The 22,080-nt window shown below is 40.0% G+C and overlaps 1 protein-coding gene across 12 annotated transcripts in view; it reads right to left on the bottom strand.

Annotated features, from left to right (window-relative positions):
- The window catches only part of CEP192 (centrosomal protein 192), a 146,337-nt gene that overhangs the window by 14,102 nt on the left and 110,155 nt on the right, over window positions 1–22,080 (bottom strand). For 11 of the 12 annotated variants that reach the window (XR_012376801.1, XR_012376800.1, XM_025865172.2 and 8 more), the window contains 7 exons: window positions 20,884–21,034; window positions 9,050–9,225; window positions 8,322–8,445; window positions 6,306–6,411; window positions 5,653–5,860; window positions 3,193–3,272; window positions 2,186–2,281 (listed from right to left, as the gene is read on the bottom strand). Coding sequence is in view for 10 of the 12 variants with exons in the window: in XM_025865172.2 (XP_025720957.1) it covers window positions 2,186–2,281; window positions 3,193–3,272; window positions 5,653–5,860; window positions 6,306–6,411; window positions 8,322–8,445; window positions 9,050–9,225; window positions 20,884–21,034 (941 nt within the window). In the remaining 2 variants the exon portion in view is untranslated. Of the gene's footprint in view, window positions 1–2,185; window positions 2,282–3,192; window positions 3,273–5,652; window positions 5,861–6,305; window positions 6,412–8,321; window positions 8,446–9,049; window positions 9,226–20,883; window positions 21,035–22,080 lie in introns of those variants that run through there. The other variant, XM_073888051.1, reaches the window with a different exon arrangement.

Genomic DNA, 22,080 nt, shown 5'->3' on the forward strand with positions numbered 1-22,080 from the left:
TATCAGTTGATGACCATTTGGGTTATTTCTATTCTTTTTGGCTATCTTGAATAAGGCTGCTATGAACACTTGTGTTTATGTTTTTATTTGAACACTGGATTTCTTTCTAAGATTTTATTTATTTAGTTGAGAAACAGCGCACAAGTAGGGGGGAGGGGCAGAGGGAGATGGAGAAGCAGACTCCCTGGTAAGCAGAGAGCCCAATGCGGGGCTGGATCCCAGGACGCTGGGATGAACACCTGAGCGGAAGGCGCTTAACCGACTAAGCCACCCAGGAGCCCCTCTTTATTTCTATTCAGATCTTTACCCATTTTTTTAAACTGGTTATTTGTCTTTGTATTATCTAGTTGTATGAGTTCTTTACACATTCTGGGTACAAATCCTTCATTAAATGTATGATTTCTAAACATTTTTTCCCATAATCTGGAATGCCTTTTCACACAGTATCCTTTGATGCAGTCAAGTTTTACATTTTGATAATTCATCTATTTTTGCTTTTGTCACTTGTGCTTTACTGGTGTCATATCTAAGAAACCAAGGCTTAACCCAAGGTCATGAATATTTACTATGTTATCTTCCAGAAATTTTATAGTTTTAGGTCTATGGTTTATTTCAAGTTACTTTTTGGATATGGTGTGAGGTAAGAATCCAACTTAATACTTCTGCATGTGGATATCAGTTGTCCTGGCACCATTTGCTGAAAATGTTCTTTCCCTATTGAATTGTCTCAGTACCCTTACTGAAAAAATCAACTGACGATAAATATGAGGGTTTATCTGGGGACCCTCAAGTCTATTCCACATATTCTATATGTCTATCCTTATGTCAATACTATAGTTTTAATTACTATGGTTTTGAAAATGAAAAGTATGAATCCTCCAACTTTGTTCTTTTTCAAGATTGCTTTGGTTATGCTGGTTCTCTTGCACATCTATGTGAATTTTAGGATCAGCATGTCAATTTCTTAAAAAACAAACAAAAAACCAAACACCAGCTGGGATTTTTGATTGAGATTATATTGAATCTGTAGATCAATTTAGGGAGTACTGCTATTTCAGTAATGTTAGGTCTTCTGATCCATGAACATGGGATGTCTTTACTTTTTTTTTGCAACCCTTCCCCCACCACCTTTGCCCCAGATGTTGAACTTTTGTTAAGCAATGTGTCTATCCCCTATTATGCTGCTTTGCCACTACTGTGGGCTGGGAAATGAAATAAACTATGCTGTAGAACAGTATGTCTTTCCAAAAAAGTCAGAAACCCCCTGGAAGCCTGTTATACAGACCTAGTAAAGTGCACTGGGTTTGTGACTATCACTGCTCAAATATTCTTGTATAGTCAATAATGAGCTCACAACTACAGTCTAGAATTGATTACAAGTCTGAATCTCTGAATAAATGGACCGTCATGTAAGTGCTATAGTTTATTTTTTTAAAGATTTTATTTATTTGAGAGAGAGAGAGAGAATGAGAGATAGCATGAGAGGGAAGAGGGTCAGAGGGAGAAGCAGACTCCCCGCTGAGCAGGGAGCCCGATGTGGGACTCGATCCCGGGACTCCAGGATCATGACCTGAGCCGAAGGCAGTCGCCTGACCAACTGAGCCACCCAGGCGCCCAAAGTGCTATAGTTTAAATGAGTTTCAGCTGTTCGCTTGAAAAAGCGTATTACTGAGGCCAAGTGAATGACTAGTGTCACTAAGGGATATCTGAAAAAGCTATGTCAGGTCTACAAATGAGTTAGAACTTAAGAGGGTCATGGTACTAAAAAGATCCATCACCGTTTGCCCATGAAGATATACTGTTGCCTATGACATGAACACAGTTGTTTTTGAGCGGTGGCAGATTTTTCTATTACGGCTGGTGGACAAAACTATTGTCTAGATTAGAGCTACTCTAAGTGTATTGTAAGTACTGGCAGTCTGTGGCCACATGAAGTGCTTATATCAGAATGTAAATCAATCCTACTACTAAGCACGGCATTTTGTTTAGCTGTTTAGAAAGCAAGACCTCTGCCACAGGAAGCAGTCCACTGATGTGCACTGAGGCGGGTCTTCTCCTGGGACGAGCCGGTTGTTAGCAGAGCAGCACTGGTTTAGGTGAAGCAACCACTCGGGGTGGAAAAATATGAGGGTCTCCTGGTCAATCAACACTATGTTCTTACTATGAAAAAAATGTCAAAACTCACCTTCCGAATTCCACGGCTTTCCAGTATACCAGAAATAGGAGAACATCTGAATGCTGCATAGGTAGCTCTAAAAACATCTCCACTGTCATCAACTCCCTACAATTATTTAAGCAATCAAATGAAAAAAATATAAAAGTCAGAGTGACACGATTACCTTTATGGTTACCAAGGACACACAAACCCATTTTGCAGGGGCCAGGAGAGCTCACTGCCTGCCTAGGAGTGGGAGTGCTACTTAACTCTGCTCACAAAGGCCTCACACTGACGCTCTTCCTTCCATCAAAAGCCACTCCTCCCTGGCTACAGTCATCTTTAGGATGGTGCTCATAATGTTCAAGCTCAAGGACCCTGAAGACCCTTGCTGAATGTGCATTTTAACATCATATGCAATACCAGTTATTTTTTTTCAGTAGGAACAGCACTATCTTTTGCACACATTTTGTTAGTATTAGGGCTCAAAACTGCTACTGTCACACAAAATACATGGCAGAAAGGCCACAGCATTCTAAACAACATACATGACAACATGCTCAATTCACGGAGAGCCTACTGGTGGAGACTATTTGCAGTATAGAGCAGGCTAGCACTCACTGACAAAGAACATTCAGTTCTGGCTCCTACACTAGCTCCTACCAGCTGAAAACACAGATTAGTACTCAGAACATGGGAAAGAAAAATGCACATGCGTGTGTATGCACACACAATGCTCCATAATAAAATTTTTATATATTTTTCAAAATAAAGTTATTTTCAGATAAAAATCAGGTAGGAGGTAGCATTAAATGAACAAGCACATATTTTCACACACAATCTCTAATCTGACTCTTAAAACCACCTTGTGAAGAAGATGGGGCATGTATTAGCCCCATCTAGAGAAAATCAAGTAAGTGAATTAGTGGGACAAAAAACCCCCAATAATCTCAACCTATGCTCATAATTCAGTATAAAAACACCCCGAATAAAGTTTAAACATTAAAATGAATATATTTAAGGCAACTACTACTGACCTTGACATAAGGTGGAGCTAAGGATGACAGATGCCACTTCACTTCTGTGTTACCATGATTCTCAAGTTCCAGAAAATTTTCTACAAGGAACACACATGTCACAACTCAAACAATTCTTGGAGAAGTAAACAAGCAGATTACTGTGATAATGTGTAATAATGACTAATTACCTCATCATAGGGGAAAAATACACTCATCCAATCCTTAGAGGAGCCCAATGGGAATTTATAGTATTTTTTAACAAAATCAAATTTGACAGATATCTTGTTTTGGATTTAATCAAAGGATAATGAAGGGCTTAAGCAAGAGAGCTATAAGATGATTTACATGTTAATTTAAAGAGTTACTGGCTGCTGTGGAGAGGAGAGACCACAAGGGGGTCAAAGTGGATGAGGAGCCCTGGTAAGATGCCACAGCAGCAGCTGCCTTGAGAGAACACATGTGGGGTGGTCTGCATCAGGCTTGAGTCAGTGGGAGGAAAAGCAGCGGGCAGACAGGGGATCCATTCTGGAAACGGACCGCAAAGGACTTGCTAGTGGACTGTGTGGGAAGAGGGAGGAAGCAAAGAACAAATAACTTCCAGGGATTTGGCTTAATGAGCAGATAGTGTGGCCACTTACTGACATGGGTAGGGCTGGAGGAGAGGCAGGTTTCATGGGTAAAACAAGAGTTCTGTTTGTGAGATGCCAGCACACAGAAGCTGAGTGGGGTGCAGGGAGAGCCTAGAGAAAGAAAGGGACAGAGAAAGACCCAGGAAGAAAAAGAGTCATCAGCGAAACCTGAGAAGGAGCATGTGAAGCAGGGAAAACCAGGAGAGGCACAAGAAAAAAAGTAGTCCAAGGAGGAAGGAGTGGTCGCCAGTGTTGAGGGATCAAATTAACAAAGACCCACAGAAGAGACAATCCCTTTTCGGTGACCTCAGTAGCAGGGTCAGGGCAAGGTGGCAGCATCAGTTCGTTTACAGCCCGAGGAAATGAAAGCAGGGAGCATAATCCTTCCAGGAGGGAGGGGTGTCACAGAAGCGGGGAGATCAGCAAGGAGAGGTGGGGCCAAGAAAGGCATTCCTTAAACATGTGATGGCAGAGCTGTGTGCCAATGGAAAGGCATCAACAAAGGGAGAAACTGAGGATACAGGAGAGAGAAGGGGCAGAGGAAGGCCCTGAGGAGGCAAGAATAGATGGGCCTAGATTCCAGGCAGAAGGGTTTGTCTGGGATGGAAGCAGAAGCCTCACATTTAGTCTAACGGCTTTTGCATTTGCAATGATGTGTGAGGCAAAATCAAGAGCTGGAAGAGTGAGAGCAGGAGCAGGGGAGGGGCACTGAGAAGAGAGACGTTGTCACATGCCTACAGGAAACAGGGAAGGACACACACCAAGGAGGGCTGCTAGAGAAGCGTGGGGCTGAGCGGCATCTGAGAGCAGAGACCCCGAATGGGTGGCTTTCTCCAGCAGCTGCGCCGCTACAGGAGAGACACGGAGCTGGTAGATGGCTGGCTCTCACAAGGGTCCAGATCTTGCCAGTCAGGAATGCAGAGGGAGGGGCACACAGCAGTTGAGAGCGTTCCTAAGACAGTAATTGCAGTGACAGAGCACAGAATTCAGGCAGAAGAGGCCAGGGCTGGAGTGGGGGAGTGAGGAGGCAGCAGGGCCAGCGGCCTGGATGTCTGAACGAGGCCAGAGAGCTGCTGGGACTCCTAGAGGACATGCGTAGGGTGGATGGAGCCAGGGGATGGGCAATGACCAGGGAGGGACAGGCTTCACGGGCAGTGGAAACTGAATGTGAGTGGAAGTGAGAGAGGCAAGGAGTGAGGGCCAGGTGACAGAAGGCCCACACCCTTTCCAACAGGTCCCACATGCAATCCCAGTCACTTAGATGAGCCATCACAGGGAGGGAGAGAGACAGGGAGGGAAAGCAAAAGCAGTGTTCTCAGGACCCTGGAGGAACATTAGCAAGACTGAGTGCCTACTAGGTGACAAACACTATGCCAAGTGCTTTAAATATATTATTTCATTTATTCCTCAAAGCCCTCTGTGAGAGGAGTCAATTATGGCCATTTTAAAAATGGGGAAACTGAGCATATTTATTTAACTTCTTTAGTGCCTCAAAGTTTCATTAGTGAGGGACAGAACCAGGTTTTACCTACTTTCTCCTCTTCTTCAGCTGCTAACTTATTAGCAGTTCTGGTAAAAGACTTAGTGAGAGCTGAGGAGGGATGGTTCTGACCGGGTAGAATCTGAGACTCCCGGAATATAAACAGTTCTTAAACATCTACATTTTATCATTTTTAAGCTCCCCCAAATCTGGCATGGCATGGAAATGACTGCCAACGACAACCAGAGTCTCCCCTGAAATAGGGGATAATTTTACTCCTGTCACTACGATAAAGGTCACTAAGAACACAGAGTGTTAGACTCAACCAATCAGTGGCCATGTGAATTCTATAACCTTGTGATACCACACCTGAAGTTTCACCAGGTTCTGTTGCGGGAAAAGTAACAGTCTTGTTTCTTATCTCAACTTTTGTGGAAGGTGGTTTTGTCATTGGTTTCACCAGATGACTAACTGAAGGCTCAGTTCCTGGAGAAAGGATTCCAAATGTGCTGGAGGCCAAATGAGTGAGGAGTTCTTTCTGGGTTAAGTCTTCACGAATTTGAACTTTCACAATTTTCTGAAATGAGCCAAATAAAGGAGGTAAGACACAAATGGATCTATCATTTTAAAGAAACAATTCTTATTTTTAAAACATAGTGGAGAAAAGTAATGCCAAATAAATGAAACATGGATGGATGAGAAAATTTATTCAGATCTCAAAGTAAATCTTTGACTCTTCCTCTCTCTCCCCCAACTCCCTTCTTTTTCAAAGCAGATTTTGCAAGTTAATAATGGTTTCTAGGCTCCACTCTCCATTCCTGCCTGCCCCCCCCCTCCCACCCCCAGGAGAATCGTTCAGGTCACTAAAGGGAAAACTCTGTGCTAAGTTCTCTATCTGAGTAAGTCTAGTTGGGCTGAAAGAACAGGCCCCTTCATTTCATTTCTGAAAAGTAAGTGCTAATAAGGATCACAACACTTAAGCTGCAAAACAGGAAAAACGTTGCTAAAAAAAAAAAAAGTACCTTCTGTCCATTGTCACAGTGTATATAGATTAAACCACTCCATGGGAACATTGAATGTTTTGTGGATAAGGAGGAATTAGGACTCACAAGAATTTGTAGCTTACTCCTGAAAAAAAGAATTTAGTAATGACAACCAAGAATATCCTATACTCCAATAGCAATAACCACTAGAGTTATGTATGTTCTGTCAATGACCAGCTCTCCTTGTTGCTCAGAAAGAGCAGAGAAGGGGCGCTGCCTGGGTGGCTCAGTCAGTCAAGCGTCTGCCTCAACTCAGGTCATGATCCCAGGGTCCTGAGATTGAGCCCCACATCGGGCTCCCTGCTCAGCAAGGAGTCTGCTTCTCCCTCTCCCTGCTGCTCTGCCTACTTGTGCTCTCCCTCTCTCTTTCTGGCAAATAAATAAACAAATAAAATATTTAAAAAAAAAAAAAAGAGCAGAGAAGAGGTGAGATCCCATATATGTCTGCATCAGCCCCAACTCAGTGGCTAACAAGAAGCTGAGTGGCATAAACCCATGAACCTAAGGGGAAAACTCATGTGAAAACAGCCCATACCATAGAAATACCATTTAAAAAGCAATTCAAAATAAAAATTTCTGGAGCACAAGGCCAATATACAAAAGCTCTGAGCCACTTGATAATAAAGAATGACACAGTTACAGTACAAAGAGAATGAAATAGCAGGAAAAGAAACTGGAAGAAAAAGAGGGGGGTGGAAAGGAAATGAAAAAAGACTGTTTTTTACCCAATTGCTAAAACTTTCTGAGCTCATTACTCTCTTCAAGAGCTATGGAATGTCAAAGATGACTTTTAAATGTGGACAATGTAATCAGATTTGTGACTCAGAAGAAACAACCAGTTACAAAAGACACTTTAGCACCCATGTCAAAAATCACGGAGCAAGGGTGCCTGGGTGGCTCAGACAGTTAAGCATCTGTCTTCAGCTCATCCTGGGACTGAGGGCTGAGTTGGACTCCCCGCTCAGTGGGGAGTCTGCTTCTCCCTCTCCCTCTGCCCCTCCCCCAACTGTTCGTGCACTCTCTCTCTCAAACAAATAAATAAAATAAAATCTTTAAAAAAATGGCAGAGCAAGATTATTTTCCATTCCTAACAGCTAAATATGTGGGATGATCTTTAAAAGTGAACAATCTGTTCTATCATTTCCCTATCTTTTCAACCTTAATTAGTAAATATTTAATTGATTGCTTTGGTCCTAGGAATGTTTCTCTGGAGCATGCCTAACCATACCTTAGGTCAGTATTAGTCAGCTAAACTCTTCTAAAATGCAAACTTCATCACTTTGCAAAAGTAAATAAACTTCATGTTGCTCTTCTGCAAAGTTGCCATTCCCAAATAGGAAGCAACTTTGAGATGTGAATGTTCTGTGCCCACCCAGATGAAGTCCCTGAAAAGCTGCAGAATTACAGCTTTACCTCCTATCAATAATTAAGCTGCACCTAGAGGACTGCTTATCAGCATTTGGTCCCCAAGATTTCCTTCTTAGAATATTATTTGTAAAAAATGGCAAGCTAGGTTATGGTTCAGACATATTAAAAGTCAAGACGCTTTGTCTATAAAATGTCCTTTAGACAAAACCAGCAAAGTAAGTTGAGCCAGAACCAAGGTAATGAAGTACAGAACCATGTGGGCTTTAGGGACCACCATCCCTCATCATCTGCCCAGCTGTATGCCTTGCTTTGTAATTTGCTACGCAGGGTAATATGTCCACACAATCTGATGTCTTCCACTTCAGGAACTCTTTCCCACCTCACTCATGTCTCTTAACCCTTTTAGGCTATATACACCCTAAGTGGCTGTGAACATGGGCTCTACACTGCTAAAGAGCATGAATCTTGAACTTCATTGTGGTCCCACAAAACCACATGGAGCTCTGTATAGGGAGCATATGGCAAAATTCTACTGAAAAGATTAAAATGGCATAATATCCGATCCTTCAAAAAAGTCACCATGCTAACATCTGAATAACATCCGGAGGAAAGGGAAGTCATACTTACTCTGGTGGGATAAATCCATGTTGTGGTGTTACCGTAAGGCAATGTGCTGGCCAGTACAACTCAAATTTCAGTAACCTAACGGAATTATTTAAAATCTGGAAACATGCAGTTTTTGCCAGATCACCTATTATATCAGATAAATAAAATATAACTTACATTTAGCATTAGTGAAAAAAACCCAAATGTTAATAAATAGTAAAAAATGGAATTCTAAATACTTAATTCTACAACTTAATTTTTCTTTACAGGAATTTCAAATCCCTGGTAAAATAAGACCATTTTGTTTACTCTTAAACTACAAAAATACTGAACAAAGAGGAAAAAAAGAACATCTGGAAATTGTTACCATCTGGTCTTATCGTGGGCACATACGGTGGTACCAGATTTGTTCCTACTCTGAAGCAACTATATCAATGTGAAGAGTAAAAGATGCCAAGTACCAAATGAGCTCTTTGGGGCAAGGCATGTGGTGGGACGAAGGACCCATGGACGAATGGCCCAGTCAGATGGGGTACTGGAAGCCTGGAATGAGGACAATGGCCTTGTGCTAGACAATGCTCAGGTTGAGTGTGAGGTAGGTCTCAGTAGGGGAGAGGAGGACCCGTGTAAGCCACTGGTCACATCTGTATATACTCCAAGTATACTTCCTAGATGAGCAACTGGCCCAGAGTGAGTAGAGCCCTGGTTTTCAGAGTGCACTGCTGTTGTGTTGTTATTGATATACTCACAAGAAGGGGCTATCAAAATCAAGTGTTCAGGCTGGACAGTCCACATTTGCTTAGAGGATGATTTATCTTGAGGTGGGCAAACAGCTTGTGAAAGAAGTGGAGAATCTTGAGGACCTTTAACTGGTAAAACATCCAAAGAGACATTGCCACCATGTTTCCCAGAACGGTCAGATTCACTACAGAGACAGAGAGGGGGGAGAGGAAAGAAATTAAAAATGATAAAAAGTTTATGACTAAGGATGTTAACCATTTGCCATGCACTGCAAATGAAATACCATGTTTTCTCACCAACATTTTACTGTGATGTTTTACTTTTTGGTTGTATAGAAGCTGTGTATTAAAATATTATATTTCTGCTTTCTTAAAAAAGATAAAAAGCCAGACTGTCACATTTTTATATTAATTGTTCATAAATCTAAGAACATTTATATAAAACTAAAACTGCACTATAGAATATACTGTGTATGTTTCGTTTCATGGAATAAAAATTCTTCACTGTGTATCCTGAATGTATAAAAATACAGTATAGGTCAAATATTGTTATACTAATCTTTCATTAGAATATTCAGTGATTCAATTTCTTTCCTGTCTTGACTTTAGCATGTCATCTGAAGTCTCTTAGAAGACTTACTAGAAAACCACCCAATATTAAGAATTTTTAAAAAGCAAAACTCTTAATATATCTGTAACTGTATAACAATAACTGGTTTCATGATGCTAACACCAAAGAAAGTCTTCTGGGCAAAATACTATGGTAAGAAACTCTGATAAGGTTTAAGAAGATTTTTGATTAAGTGTTAAAAGTGTTTATTTAGCCTTAGATTACAAAAAATTGTAACTCAAATGAATTTTGTAATCACAGAGGCACATGACTTAACTGAAGTTCACCTGGGGAGTGCCCAAATCTTCCTACCCTACAGCAGAGCTCCATCTTTATTTCAAGCAGACACTCAGCAGACAGAGAGGTCCTGTCCTCACCCTCTAACCCACTGCCCTCTCACCTGCGCCTTTTCCAACCAGCCCTCTACTGCCCCAGAGACAGAGATATAGTGGAGGTACCAGCCAGAAGTCAGAAACAGGTTTTTAAAAATTATAAAGCTGCTTCTTGGCTGTTTATTTCCTAAGAACCAGTTCCTCACAATTTAAGTGGTTTTTAAGATAATTTTTAATGTATGTACCTACTATCTTTAATTCTTTGAATGAATATCTTAGAAAAGCTTATCATTAAAAGTATAGAAATCCTTTTAATATATTGTTGAATTCAGTCTGCTAATATTTTGTGGAGGATTTCTGCATCTGTGTTCATCAGGGATACTGACATGTAATTTTCTTTTTTTACGGTGTTTTTGCCTCGCTGCCGTACCAGGGTAATGCTGGCAGCATAAAATGAGTTTAGAAGCCTTCTTTCCTCTTTTATTTTTTGGAATCATTTGAGAAGCATAGATACTACCTTTAGTAGAGCGAAGGAAATCAAAACAAAAGGAAAAGGCAACCTACTGAAAGGGAGAGGATATCTGCAAATCATTTATCTGATAAGAGGTTAATATCCAGATGACAGAACTTATACAACTCAGTATCAAAAAAAATGATAGCCTGATTAAAACTATGGGCAGAGGACTTGAACATTTTCCCAAAGAAGACATAGAGATGACCAAGAGACACCTGAAAAGATGCTCAACACTGCTAATCATTAGGGAAGTATAAATCAAAACCAGAAGAAATCACCTCAAGCCTCTCAAACTAGTTATTATCAAAGACAACTAATAAGTGCTTGCAAAGATGGAGAGCAAAGGGAACCCGTATGCACTGCTGGTGGGAATGCAAACTGGTGCAGCCCCTATGGAATATAGTGTGGAGGTTCCTCAAAGAATTGAAAATAAAGCTACCGGGGGTGGAGTAAGACGATGGAGGAGTAGGAGACCTGGATTTTGTCTGGTCTCAGGAATTCAGCTGAATAGGGATCAACCCATTCTGAACACCTACGAACTCAACAGGAGATCGAAGATAAGAATAGTAACAACACTCTAAACAGAAAAGCCACCACTTTCTGGAAGGTAGGACGTGCGGAGAAGTGAATCCGAGGCGATATTCGGGAGGATAGACAGCGGGGGAGGGGGCCTCTGTCGGCCGGGGAGACTCCACTTCCTCCCCAGGGAGGAGTGGCGCGGAAGCGCACGGCAGGGATCTGCTGGATTTGGAGACTCCACACGGGGTCGGGTGCCAGACATAGAAACGCTCGGTCACAGGCCGGGTGAGCACCGAGTACGGCTGCAGACCGGGGAACGGGAGTGACTGCTTTTCTCTGGGGGCGCACTGAGGAGCGGGGCCCCGAGTTCTCAGCTCCTCCGGGCAGACATTGGGAGGCCACCGTTTTCACCCTGGTCCTCCAAAGCTGTACTGAGAGCTTGCAGGGAACAAAACCTCCTGAGAGCAAACCGGAGCAGCTTGCTTAGCCCGGACACACAAGGGTGGGGCAATTCCGCCTCCAGCAAAGACATTTGGGAACGACGGCAACAGGCCCCTCCCCCAGGAGATCAGCCCGAACAGCCAGCAAGCCAAGACCAAGTTTACCGATCAAGGAGAACGGGAGAACTCCAGCGCTAGGGGAATACTGCGCATAGAATTCATGGCTTTTTTACCATAATTCATTAGTTTTTCAGAGTTAATTTTTTTAAGTTTTTTAATTTTTCTTTTTCCCTTTTTCAAACAACATCTTATCAATCCCTTTTTTAAAAAAACATTTTTTATTTTTCATTTTTAGAGTCATATTTTTATCCCTTCATAGTAGTTACCCTTATTTTTGGCATATATATATATAAGTTGTTCTCTCTTTAAAATTTTGAGATACAATTTCTTCTAACAGATCAAAATATAACCCTAAATCACTAGTGTATGGCTTTGTTCTATTCTCCTGCCTGATCACATTCTCTCCCTTTTTTTTCCTTTTTTTTTCTTTTTAAATCTTCTTTCTTTTTAAAAACAACTTATCTTATCAATTCCTTTTATAAAATCTTTTATAATTTTCACCTTTACAGTCATCTCCCATCCCTTCATTGTATCAACCCTTATTTTGTACATATATAAGTCTTTCTTCCTTTAAAATTTTAGCAGGCACTTTCTTCTAACAGACCAAAATATGCTCAAAAGCTAGTGTGTGGCACTGATCTATGCACTAGCCTAATCATATTTGATCATATTCTGTTTTTTTTTGTTTTGTTCTCTTTTTGTTTGTTTTTATCTTTATCTTTTTCCTTTTTTTTTTCTCTTTTCTTTCCCTTTCTTGTCCCCTGGGTTCAGGTCTTTTCTGATTTGTATAGAGTATATTTGCTGCAGACGTTGTTAACCTGTTAGCATTCTGTTCTCTCATTCATCTGTTCTCCTCTGGACAAAATGACAAGACGAAAAAAATCACCTCAGCAAAAAGAACAAGAGGTAGTACCGTCTGCCAGGGACCTACTCAATACTGACATTAGTACGATGTCGGACATAGAGTTCAGAATCATGACTTTAAAGATACTAGCTGGGCTTGAAAAAAGTGTGGAAGTTATTAGAGAAACCCTTCCTGGAGAAATAAAAGAACTAAAATCTAACCATGTCGAAATGAAAAAGGCTCTTAATGAGGTGCAATAAAAAATGGGGGCACTAACTGCAGGATAAATGAGGCAGAAGAGAGAATCGGCGATATAGAACACCAAATGATGGAAAATAAAGAGACTGAGAAAAAGAGAGATAAACAAGTACAGAATCATGAGGGCAGAATTCGAGAGATAAGCGATACCATAAGACGAAACAACATTAGAATAACTGGGATCCCAGAAGAAGAAGAAAGAGAGAGAGGGGCAGAAGGTATATTGGAGCAAATTATAGCAGAGAACTTCCCTAGTGTGGGGAAGGAAACAGGCATCAAAATCCAGGAGGCACAGAGAACCCCTCTCAAAATCAATAAAAATAGGTCAACACCCCGACATCTAATAGTAAAACTTACGAGTCGCAGAGACAAAGAGAAAATCCTGAGAGCAGCTCGGGAGAAGAGATATGTAACCTACAATGGTAGAAACATTAGATTGGCAACAGACCTATCCACAGAGACCTGGCAGGCCAGAAAGGACTGGCATGATATCTTCAGAGCAATAAACGAGAAAAATATGCAGCCAAGAATACTATATCCAGCTAGGCTGTCATTGAAAATAGAGGGAGAGATAAAAAGCTTCCAGGACAAACAAAAACTAAAGGAATTGGCAAACACAAAACCAGCCCTACAAGAAATATTGAAAGAGGTCCTCTAAGCAAAAAGAGAGCCTAAAAGCAGCATAGATCAGAAAAGAACACAGACAATATACAGTAACAGTCACCTCACAGGCAATACAATGGCACTAAATTCATACCTTTCAATAGTTACCCTGAATGTAAATGGGCTCAATGCCCCAATCAAAAGACACAGGCTATCAGATTGGATTCAAAAACAAGACCCATCCATATGCTGTCTGCAAGAGACTCATTTTAGACCCAAAGACACCCCCACATTGAAAGTGAGGGGGTAGAAAACCATTTACCATGCAAATGGACACCAAAAGAAAGCTGGGGTGGCAATCCTTATATCAGACAAACTAGATTTTAAAACAAAGACTGTAATAAGAGATGAGGAAGGACACTATATCCTACTTAAAGGGTCTATCCAACAAGAAGATCTAACAATTGTAAATATCTATGCCCCTAACGTGGGAGCAATTAATAACAAAAGCAAAGAAACACATTGACAACAATACAATAATAGTGGGGTACTTTAACACCCCCCTGACTGAAATGGACAGATCATCTAAGCAAAAGATCAACAAGGAAATAAAGACTTTAGATGAAACACTGGACCAAATGGACTTTACAGATATATTCAGAACATTCCATCCCAAAGCAACAGAATACACATTCTTCTCTAGTGCCCATGGAACATTCTCCAGAACTGATCACATCCTAGGTCACAAATCAGGTCTCAACCAGTACCAAAAGACTGGGATTATTCCCTGCATATTTTCAGACCACAATGCTTTGAAACTAGAACTCAATCAAAAGCGGAAAGTCGGAAAGAACTCAAATACATGGAGGCTAAAGAGCATCCTACTAAAGAATGAATGGGTCAACCAGGAAATTAAAGAAGAATTAAAAAAATTCATGGAAACCAATGAAAATGAAAACACAACTGTTCAAAATCTTTGGGATACAGCAAAGGCAGTCCTGAGAGGAAAGTATATAGCAATACAAGCCTTTCTCAAGAAACAAGAAAGGTCTCAAATACACAACTTAACCCTACACCTAAAGGAGCTGGAGAAAGAACAGCAAAGAAAGCCTAAACCCAGCAGGAGAAGAGAAATCATAAAGACCAGAGCAGAAATCAATGAAATAGAAACCAAAAGAACAGTAGAACAGATCAGCGAAAGTAGGAGCTGGGTCTTTGAAAGAATTAACAAGATTGATAAACCCCTGGCCAGACTTATCAAAAAGAAAAGAGACATGACCCAAATCAACAAAATCATGAATGAAAGAGGAGAGATCAAAACCAACACCAAAGAAATACAATTATAAGAACATATTATGAGCAACTCTATGCCAGCAAATTAGATAACCTGGAAGAAATGGGTGCATTCCTAGAGATGTATCAACTACCAAAACTGAACCAGGAAGAAATAGAAAACCTGAACAGACCTATCACCACTAAGGAAATTGAAGCAGTCATCAAAAATCTCCCAACAAACAAAAGCCCAGGGCCAGATGGCTTCCCAGGGGAATTCTATCAGACATTTCAAGAAGAATTAATACCTATTCTCCTGAAACTGTTCCAAAAAATAGAAATGGAAGGAAAACTTCCAAACTCATTTTATGAGGCCACCATTACCTTCAACCCCAAACCGGACAAAGACCCCATCAAAAAGGAGAATTACAGACCAACATCCTTGATGAACATGGATGCAAAAATTCTCACCAAAATACTAGCCAATAGGATCCAACAGTACATTAAAAGGATTATTCACCACAACCAAGTGGGATTTATCCCTGGGCTGCAAGGCTGGTTCAACATCCACAAATCAATCAACGTGATACAATACATGAACAAAAGAAAGGACAAGAATCATATGATCCTCTCAATAGATGCAGAAAAAGCATTTGACAAAGTACAGCATCCTTTCTTGATCAAAACTCTTCAGAGTATAGGGATAGGGGGTACATACCTCAATATCATAAAAGCCATCTATGAAAAAACTACAGCGATTATCATTCTCAATGGGGAAAAGCTGAGAGCTTTTCCCCTAAGGTCAGGAACGCGGCAGGGATGTCCACTCTCACCACTGCTATTCAAAATAGGATTAGAAGTCCTAGCCACAGCAATCAGACAACAAAAAGAAATCAAAGGCATCCAAATCGGCAAAGAGGAAGTCAAACTCTCACTCTTTGCAGATGATATGATACTGTATGTGGAAAACCCAAAAGACTCCACCCCAAAACTGCTAGAACTCATATAGGAATTCAGTCAAGTAGCAGGATATAAAATCGATGCACAGAAATCAGTGGCATTCCTATACACCAACAACAAGACAGAAGAGAGACAAATCAAGGAGTCGATCCCATTTACAACTGCACCCAAAACCATAAGATACCTAGGAATAAATCTAACCAAAGAGGCAAAGGATCTGTACTCAGAAAACTATAAAATACTCATGAAAGAAATTGAGGAAGACACAAAGAAATGGAAAAACGTTCCATGCTCATGGATTGGAAGAACAAACATTGTGAAGATGTCAGTGATACCTAGAGCAATCTACACATTTCAATGCAATCCCCATCAAAATACCATCCACCTTTTTCAAAGAAATGGAACAAATAATCCTAAAATTTGTATGGAACCAGAAGAGACCCCGAATAGCCAGAGGAATATTGAAAAAGAAAAGCAAAGCTGGCGGCAACACAATTCCGGACTTCAAGCTCTATTACAAAGCTGTCATCATCAAGACAGTATGGTACTGGCATAAAAACAGACACATCAATCAATGGAACAGAACAGAGAGCCTAGAAATGGACCCTCAACTCTATGGTCACCTCATCTTTGACAAAGCAGGAAAGAATGTCCAGTGGAAAAAAGACAGTCTCTTCAACCAATGGTGTTGGGAACATTGGACAGCTACATGCAGAAGAATGAAACTGGACCATTTCCTTACACCACACACAAAAATAGACTCCAAATGGCTGAAAGACCTAAACGTGAGGCAGGAGTCCATCAAAATCCTAAAGGAGAACACAGGCAGGAACTTCTTCGACCTCAGCCGCAGCAACTTCTTCCTACAAACATCGCCCAAGGCAAGGGAAGCAAGGGCAAAAATGAACTATTGGGATTTCAAGATAAAAAGCTTTTGCACAGCAAAAGAAACAGTCCACAGAACCAAAAGACAACCGAAAGAATGGGAGAAAATATTTGCAAATGACATATCAGATAAAGGGCTAGTATCCAAAATCTATAAAGAACTTATCAAACTCAACACCCAAAGAACAAATAATCGAATCAAAAAATGGGCAGAAGACATGAACAGACATTTTTCCAAAGAAGACATCCAAATGCCCAACAGGCACATGAAAAAGTGCTCAACATCGCTCGGCATCAGGGAAATCCAAATCAAAACCTCAATGAGATACCACCTCACACCCGTCAGAATGGCTAAAAGTAACAAGTCAGGAAACGACAGATGTTGGCGGGGATGTGGAGAAAGGGGAACCCTCCTACACTGTTGGTGGGAATGTAAGCTGGTGCAACTACTCTGGAAAACAGTATGGAGGTTCCTCAAACAGTTGAAAATAGAGCTACCATACGATACATCAATTGCACTACTGGGTATTTACCCCAAAGATACAAATGTAGGGATCCGAAGGGGTACATGCACCCCCATGTTTATAGCAGCAATGTCCACAATAGCCAAACTGTGGAAAGAGCCGAGATGTCCATCAACAAATGAATGGATAAAGAAGATGTGGTATATATACACAATGGAATATTATGCAGCCATCAAAAGAAATGAGATCTTGCCATTTGCGACGACGTGGATGGAACTGGAGGGTGTTATGCTGAATGAAATAAGTCAATCAGAGAAAGACATGTATCATATGACCTCACTGATATGAGGAATTCTTAATCTCGGGAAACAAACTGAGGGTTGCTGGAGTGGTGGGGGGTGGGAGGGATTGGGTGGCTGGGTGATAGACACTGGGTAGGGTATGTGCTATGGTGAGCACTGTGAATTGTACAAGACTGATGAATCACGGATCTGTACTTCTGAAACAAATAATGCAATATATGTTAAGAAAAAAAAAGAAGAAGATAGCAGGAGGGGAAGAATGAAGGGGAGTAAATCCGAGGGGGAGACGAACCATGAGAGACAATGGACTCTGAAAAACAAACTGAGGGTTCTAGAGGGGAGGGGGTGGGGGGATGGGTTAGCCTGGTGATGGGTATTAAAGAGGGCACATTCTGCGTGGAGCACTGGGTGTTATGCACAAACAATGAATCATGGAACACTACATCAAAAACTAATGATGTATGGTGATTAACATAACAATAAAAAATTATTAAAAAAAAAGAAAAGAAAGCTACCATGTGATCCAGAAATTCTACTAAAAGTATTTAACCAAAGAAAATGAAAATACAAATCTGAAGAGATATATGCATCCCTATGTTCACTGCAGCATTATTTAAAATAGCCAAGATATCGATGCAACCTATGTCCATGATAGATGAATGGATAAATATGTGGTTTATATACACAGTGATATATTAGTCATAAAAGAGAATGAAATCTCACCATTTGTGACAATGTGCAGCTAGAGGGTATTATGCTAAATGAAATAAGTCAGACAGAGAAAGACAAATACTAAATAATTTCACTTACATGTGGAATCTAAAAAACAAGATGAATGAACAGACAAAACAAAACAGAAACATCTTAGACACAGGAAACAAACTGTTGGTTACAGGGGGTGGGGAGAGGGGCTGGGTATGGGTGAAATAAGGTGAAGGGGATTAAGAAGTAGAAACTCCTAGTTATAAACTAAATTACGGGGATGTAATATACAACATACGGAATATAGTCAATAATATGGTAATAATTTTGTATGCTGATGGATGGTAACTAGACTTATGGTGGGGACCATTTCATAATGCATAAAAATACTGAATCACTATGATGTACATCTGAAACTGAAAGGATATTGCATATGAGTTATACTCTAATGATTTTTTTTTTTTTTAAACATGAGGAAGAGGGCAAGCTGGAACGAGTTGGAGGCACTAGGTAGGTGTGTTAGCTCTCAGCTGGTGGCTGTGACTTCCAGAGAACTCTGGCAACACTGTGCCACGGAGACAGCCCATGTGATGAGAAGACTGGTTAAAACAGGAGAATTGAGTAAATGCAATTATACTGAGGATAATGAAGCCAGGATTCTCAGTATTGGAGATATCAGTGTAAACTCATGATTTCAACACATTTATAAACAGATTTGGATACATGTGGATTTATATATAAATACATATATTTCCTAGCTTTGTCTGTCCACTGAGGGGTCCTAGAAGTAGTAACACCTAAAAAGCAACAGCACACTTACTACTCATGTCTCAGTTTCTAATACTATTCTCCACTAAAAGGAATCAGGACTTCTATTCCAGGGCTGGAACAGGGAAAGTATATGTCAAACTTAGAATATCCAATATCCTTTCCTGCCAATGAATAATGAACCAGGTTAAGCGACCAAATGATGACAGTAAAGGATTAACACCGAATCCAGCAGTCCGCCCTGATATAAGTACACAAAAGAGGGTAAAGTCAATCTCTTCCTCATTGTGGAAAGACAACTAGTAAATGTAGAAAGATAGAATTAGAAAATCACCATTTGGTAAATAAGACAGTACTATTAGGATTCAGGCAATAACCATCACTGGGTGCTACAAGTGTGATAAGGAACAAGATAACTCATTATCTCTAAGGATCTCCCTTTAAAACATTAACTACAGTGGAGAAACCCTACAGACACCATTTTAACTAAGAGATAAAAACATTTCTAGCAATGGGACAAATCAGCATTGTTTACCACCTGAGAAGATGTACTGAGAAAACAAACAGCATCATTTCCATGGTGTGAGGGACATTTTACAAAGTAACTGGTCTATACTCTACAAAAACATCAAGGTCACTGGTAAGAAAACGGTTATCAGCTGGCCTGCAGCCCTTTTCCCCCTTTTTACTAGGGAATGTCCAGGAAGAAAAGGATAACTTGGTCAAATCCCCTTGTGATCTTCCAAATGACAACTCCCAGCAAACACACTAATTTACTTTTCTATGGAATGCTTATAACAGGATGTTCCTGGTCTACCAAGAATTGGTTATGGTTGGGGCGCCTGGGTGGCTCAGTCGTTAAGCGTCTGCCTTCGGCTCAGGTCATGATCCCAGGGTCCTGGGATCGAGCCCCGCATCGGGCTCCCTGCTCGGCGGGAAGCCTGCTTCTCCCTCTCCCACTCCCCCTGCTTGTGTTCCCTCTCTCGCTGTGTCTCTCTCTGTCAAAATAAATAAATAAAATCTTAAAAAAAAAAAAAAAGAATTGGTTATGGTAAAGAAATCTGAAATTTATGAATTTATGTGGCATAGTTGTTGAAAATAATATCACATAAAGTATGTAATTACCCAAGTATAAAATAGCTTTTGTAATTGAAACAGCTCCCCCTTTTGTGTACGCAACGTATCATCACATGCACGATTTAGAGACCTCACATTTAAAAAAAAAAAAAGAAGAGAGCAGGAAGGGAAAAATGAAGGGGGGGAAATTGGAGGAGGAGACGAACCATGAGAGACGATGGACTCTGAGAAACAACCTGAGGGTTCTAGAGGGGAGGGGGGATGGGGGGATGGGTTAGCCTGGTGATGGGTATTAAGGAGGGCACGTACTGAACGGAGCCCTGGGTGTTATACGCAAACAATGAACCATGGAACACTACATCAAAAACGAATGATATAATGTATGGTGATTAAGATAATAAAAAAAAGAATTTTTAAAAAACAAAGAACAAACAAAAAAATTTGAACCAGAGTAGAGTATTAATGTTGCAAAAAGGGCCTAGGAGACATCATTAGCAATCCCGATTTCCTCATGTTTTCCCCTAAAATTATTACTAAAGCTTAGAATATCTTTGATTCTGTGGCCCTGATTTGATGACCGAACCCTCTGTGTTCTGTCATGAAAGAGAAGGACAGACCAAGAAAGTGTTCTATATTGAAAAAGGGTAAAGAAGACAGGCTAACTAAATGTAATGTGTGATCTCAGATTAGATTTGGGACCAAAGAGGAAGTTTTTTGCTTATTTCTTTAACTATAAAGGACTTTATTAGGGAACTGGGGAATTTGCATGTAATCTGTGGACTAGATGTTATTAGCATTTTTACAATACTAAGGTCCTAATTTTGATGGGTTTACTATAGCTATTTAGGAGAAGGTCTGTGTTTTTAGGAAACTTAGGACAAACTGGTCATCATGCTCACAACTTACTCTTAAATGATTCAGAGAAAAGTTATATATACATAAAGAATAATAAGGTCAATGTGGTAAAACGTTAGCAACTGAGGAATCTCAATGCAGGTAGCGTAAATTCTATTTTTAAACTTTTCTGTAAATTTGAAATTATTTCAACTTAAACTAAAGTATAAAGATGAAATAAACATTTTGGAGGCAAAAAAGTACAGAGAAAAGATCAGCTCTACTATGAATTAAATTATCTTGAAATCTGGTGAAAGATGTTTTGTTTGTCTGTTTTACCTTTTAGATTCTAAGCCAGCTTTGGAAGAAGGCTGAAGGAATTCACTGCTAGACATGGAATCTCTGAATTCTCCAATTACTGAAAGTATAATTTTATGCATGTTTCCATAAAAGAGCTGAATATCATTAGGCCGTTGGGGAAGATCATACACTGAAATAGAAAATAATGTTTGAAATATATGAATCTTTACATAAGCACACTACAAATTAACAGATAAACTTATACATTTATAGCCACAGAATACTATTTTCTTAGGTTGGGAGTGAGTGACAATTGATGTTTACTACTACTGACTAGCATGAAATTATAGGCAGCTCAGGCTCTGGCCTTGAATTTGGCAACTTAACCTCTCTAAACCCTAGTCTCCTCAAGGATAATATAAAGTAACAATCTATCTCAGGGGTTCTTATGAGCATTAGAGTATGAATATGTTTAAAGCTCCATATGCAACAAGCTGACTGTGGGCCAGGTACTGTTCTAATCCCTTTGTGCATATTAATCTAGTAAGCTTTCACAACTCTTTGAGGTAGGCATCTATTATCTCCACTTCAAGGATGAGGAATCTGAAGCACAAAGAGGTTAAGGATACACAATTTATAAGTGGTGGTTTCACAGACATTTAACCTTAGCAAATCTAGAAACCAGGCAATAATATAATTAAATATTGAGATTAATAAAATAGTGCTAGAGTTGAACATCTCTAGATTAGTCCACCTGAATTTATATATACAAGAAATTTTATAGAACATGCTAGTATTCCACATTTAAATAAGACATTAAGAGGGGTGCCTGGGTGGCTCAGTCAGTTAAGCATCTGTCTGACTCCTGATCTCAGCTCAGATCTTGATCTCAGAGTCATGAGTTCAAGCCCCACGTTGGGATCCATGCTGGGCGTGGAGTCTACTTTAAAAAAAAATAATAAATTGGACATTAAGAATTATACTTTTTAAATGAAAAATTTTTTAAAAGATCACAGTAAGTGTAAACTGAAATTTATAATAGCCAAGATATTGAACTATAAAAGTTTAAATCAAGTGTGAAAATACTTGCCACAAATCACACATTTTGCAAAAGCAAGATTATAAATACCTGTAATAGTAATGTGTTCAAACAAATGTTATTCAAAATAACCACGTAAAAAGCTCAACTGCAACATTCCCATAGGTGATCTACTATACTAACCAACACAAAACAAA

This window comes from Callorhinus ursinus, unplaced genomic scaffold (genome assembly GCF_003265705.2).
Source record: "Callorhinus ursinus isolate GAN/ISIS: 27379988/994484 unplaced genomic scaffold, GSC_fseal_2.0 scaffold86, whole genome shotgun sequence".
Lineage (NCBI taxonomy): Eukaryota > Metazoa > Chordata > Mammalia > Carnivora > Otariidae > Callorhinus > Callorhinus ursinus.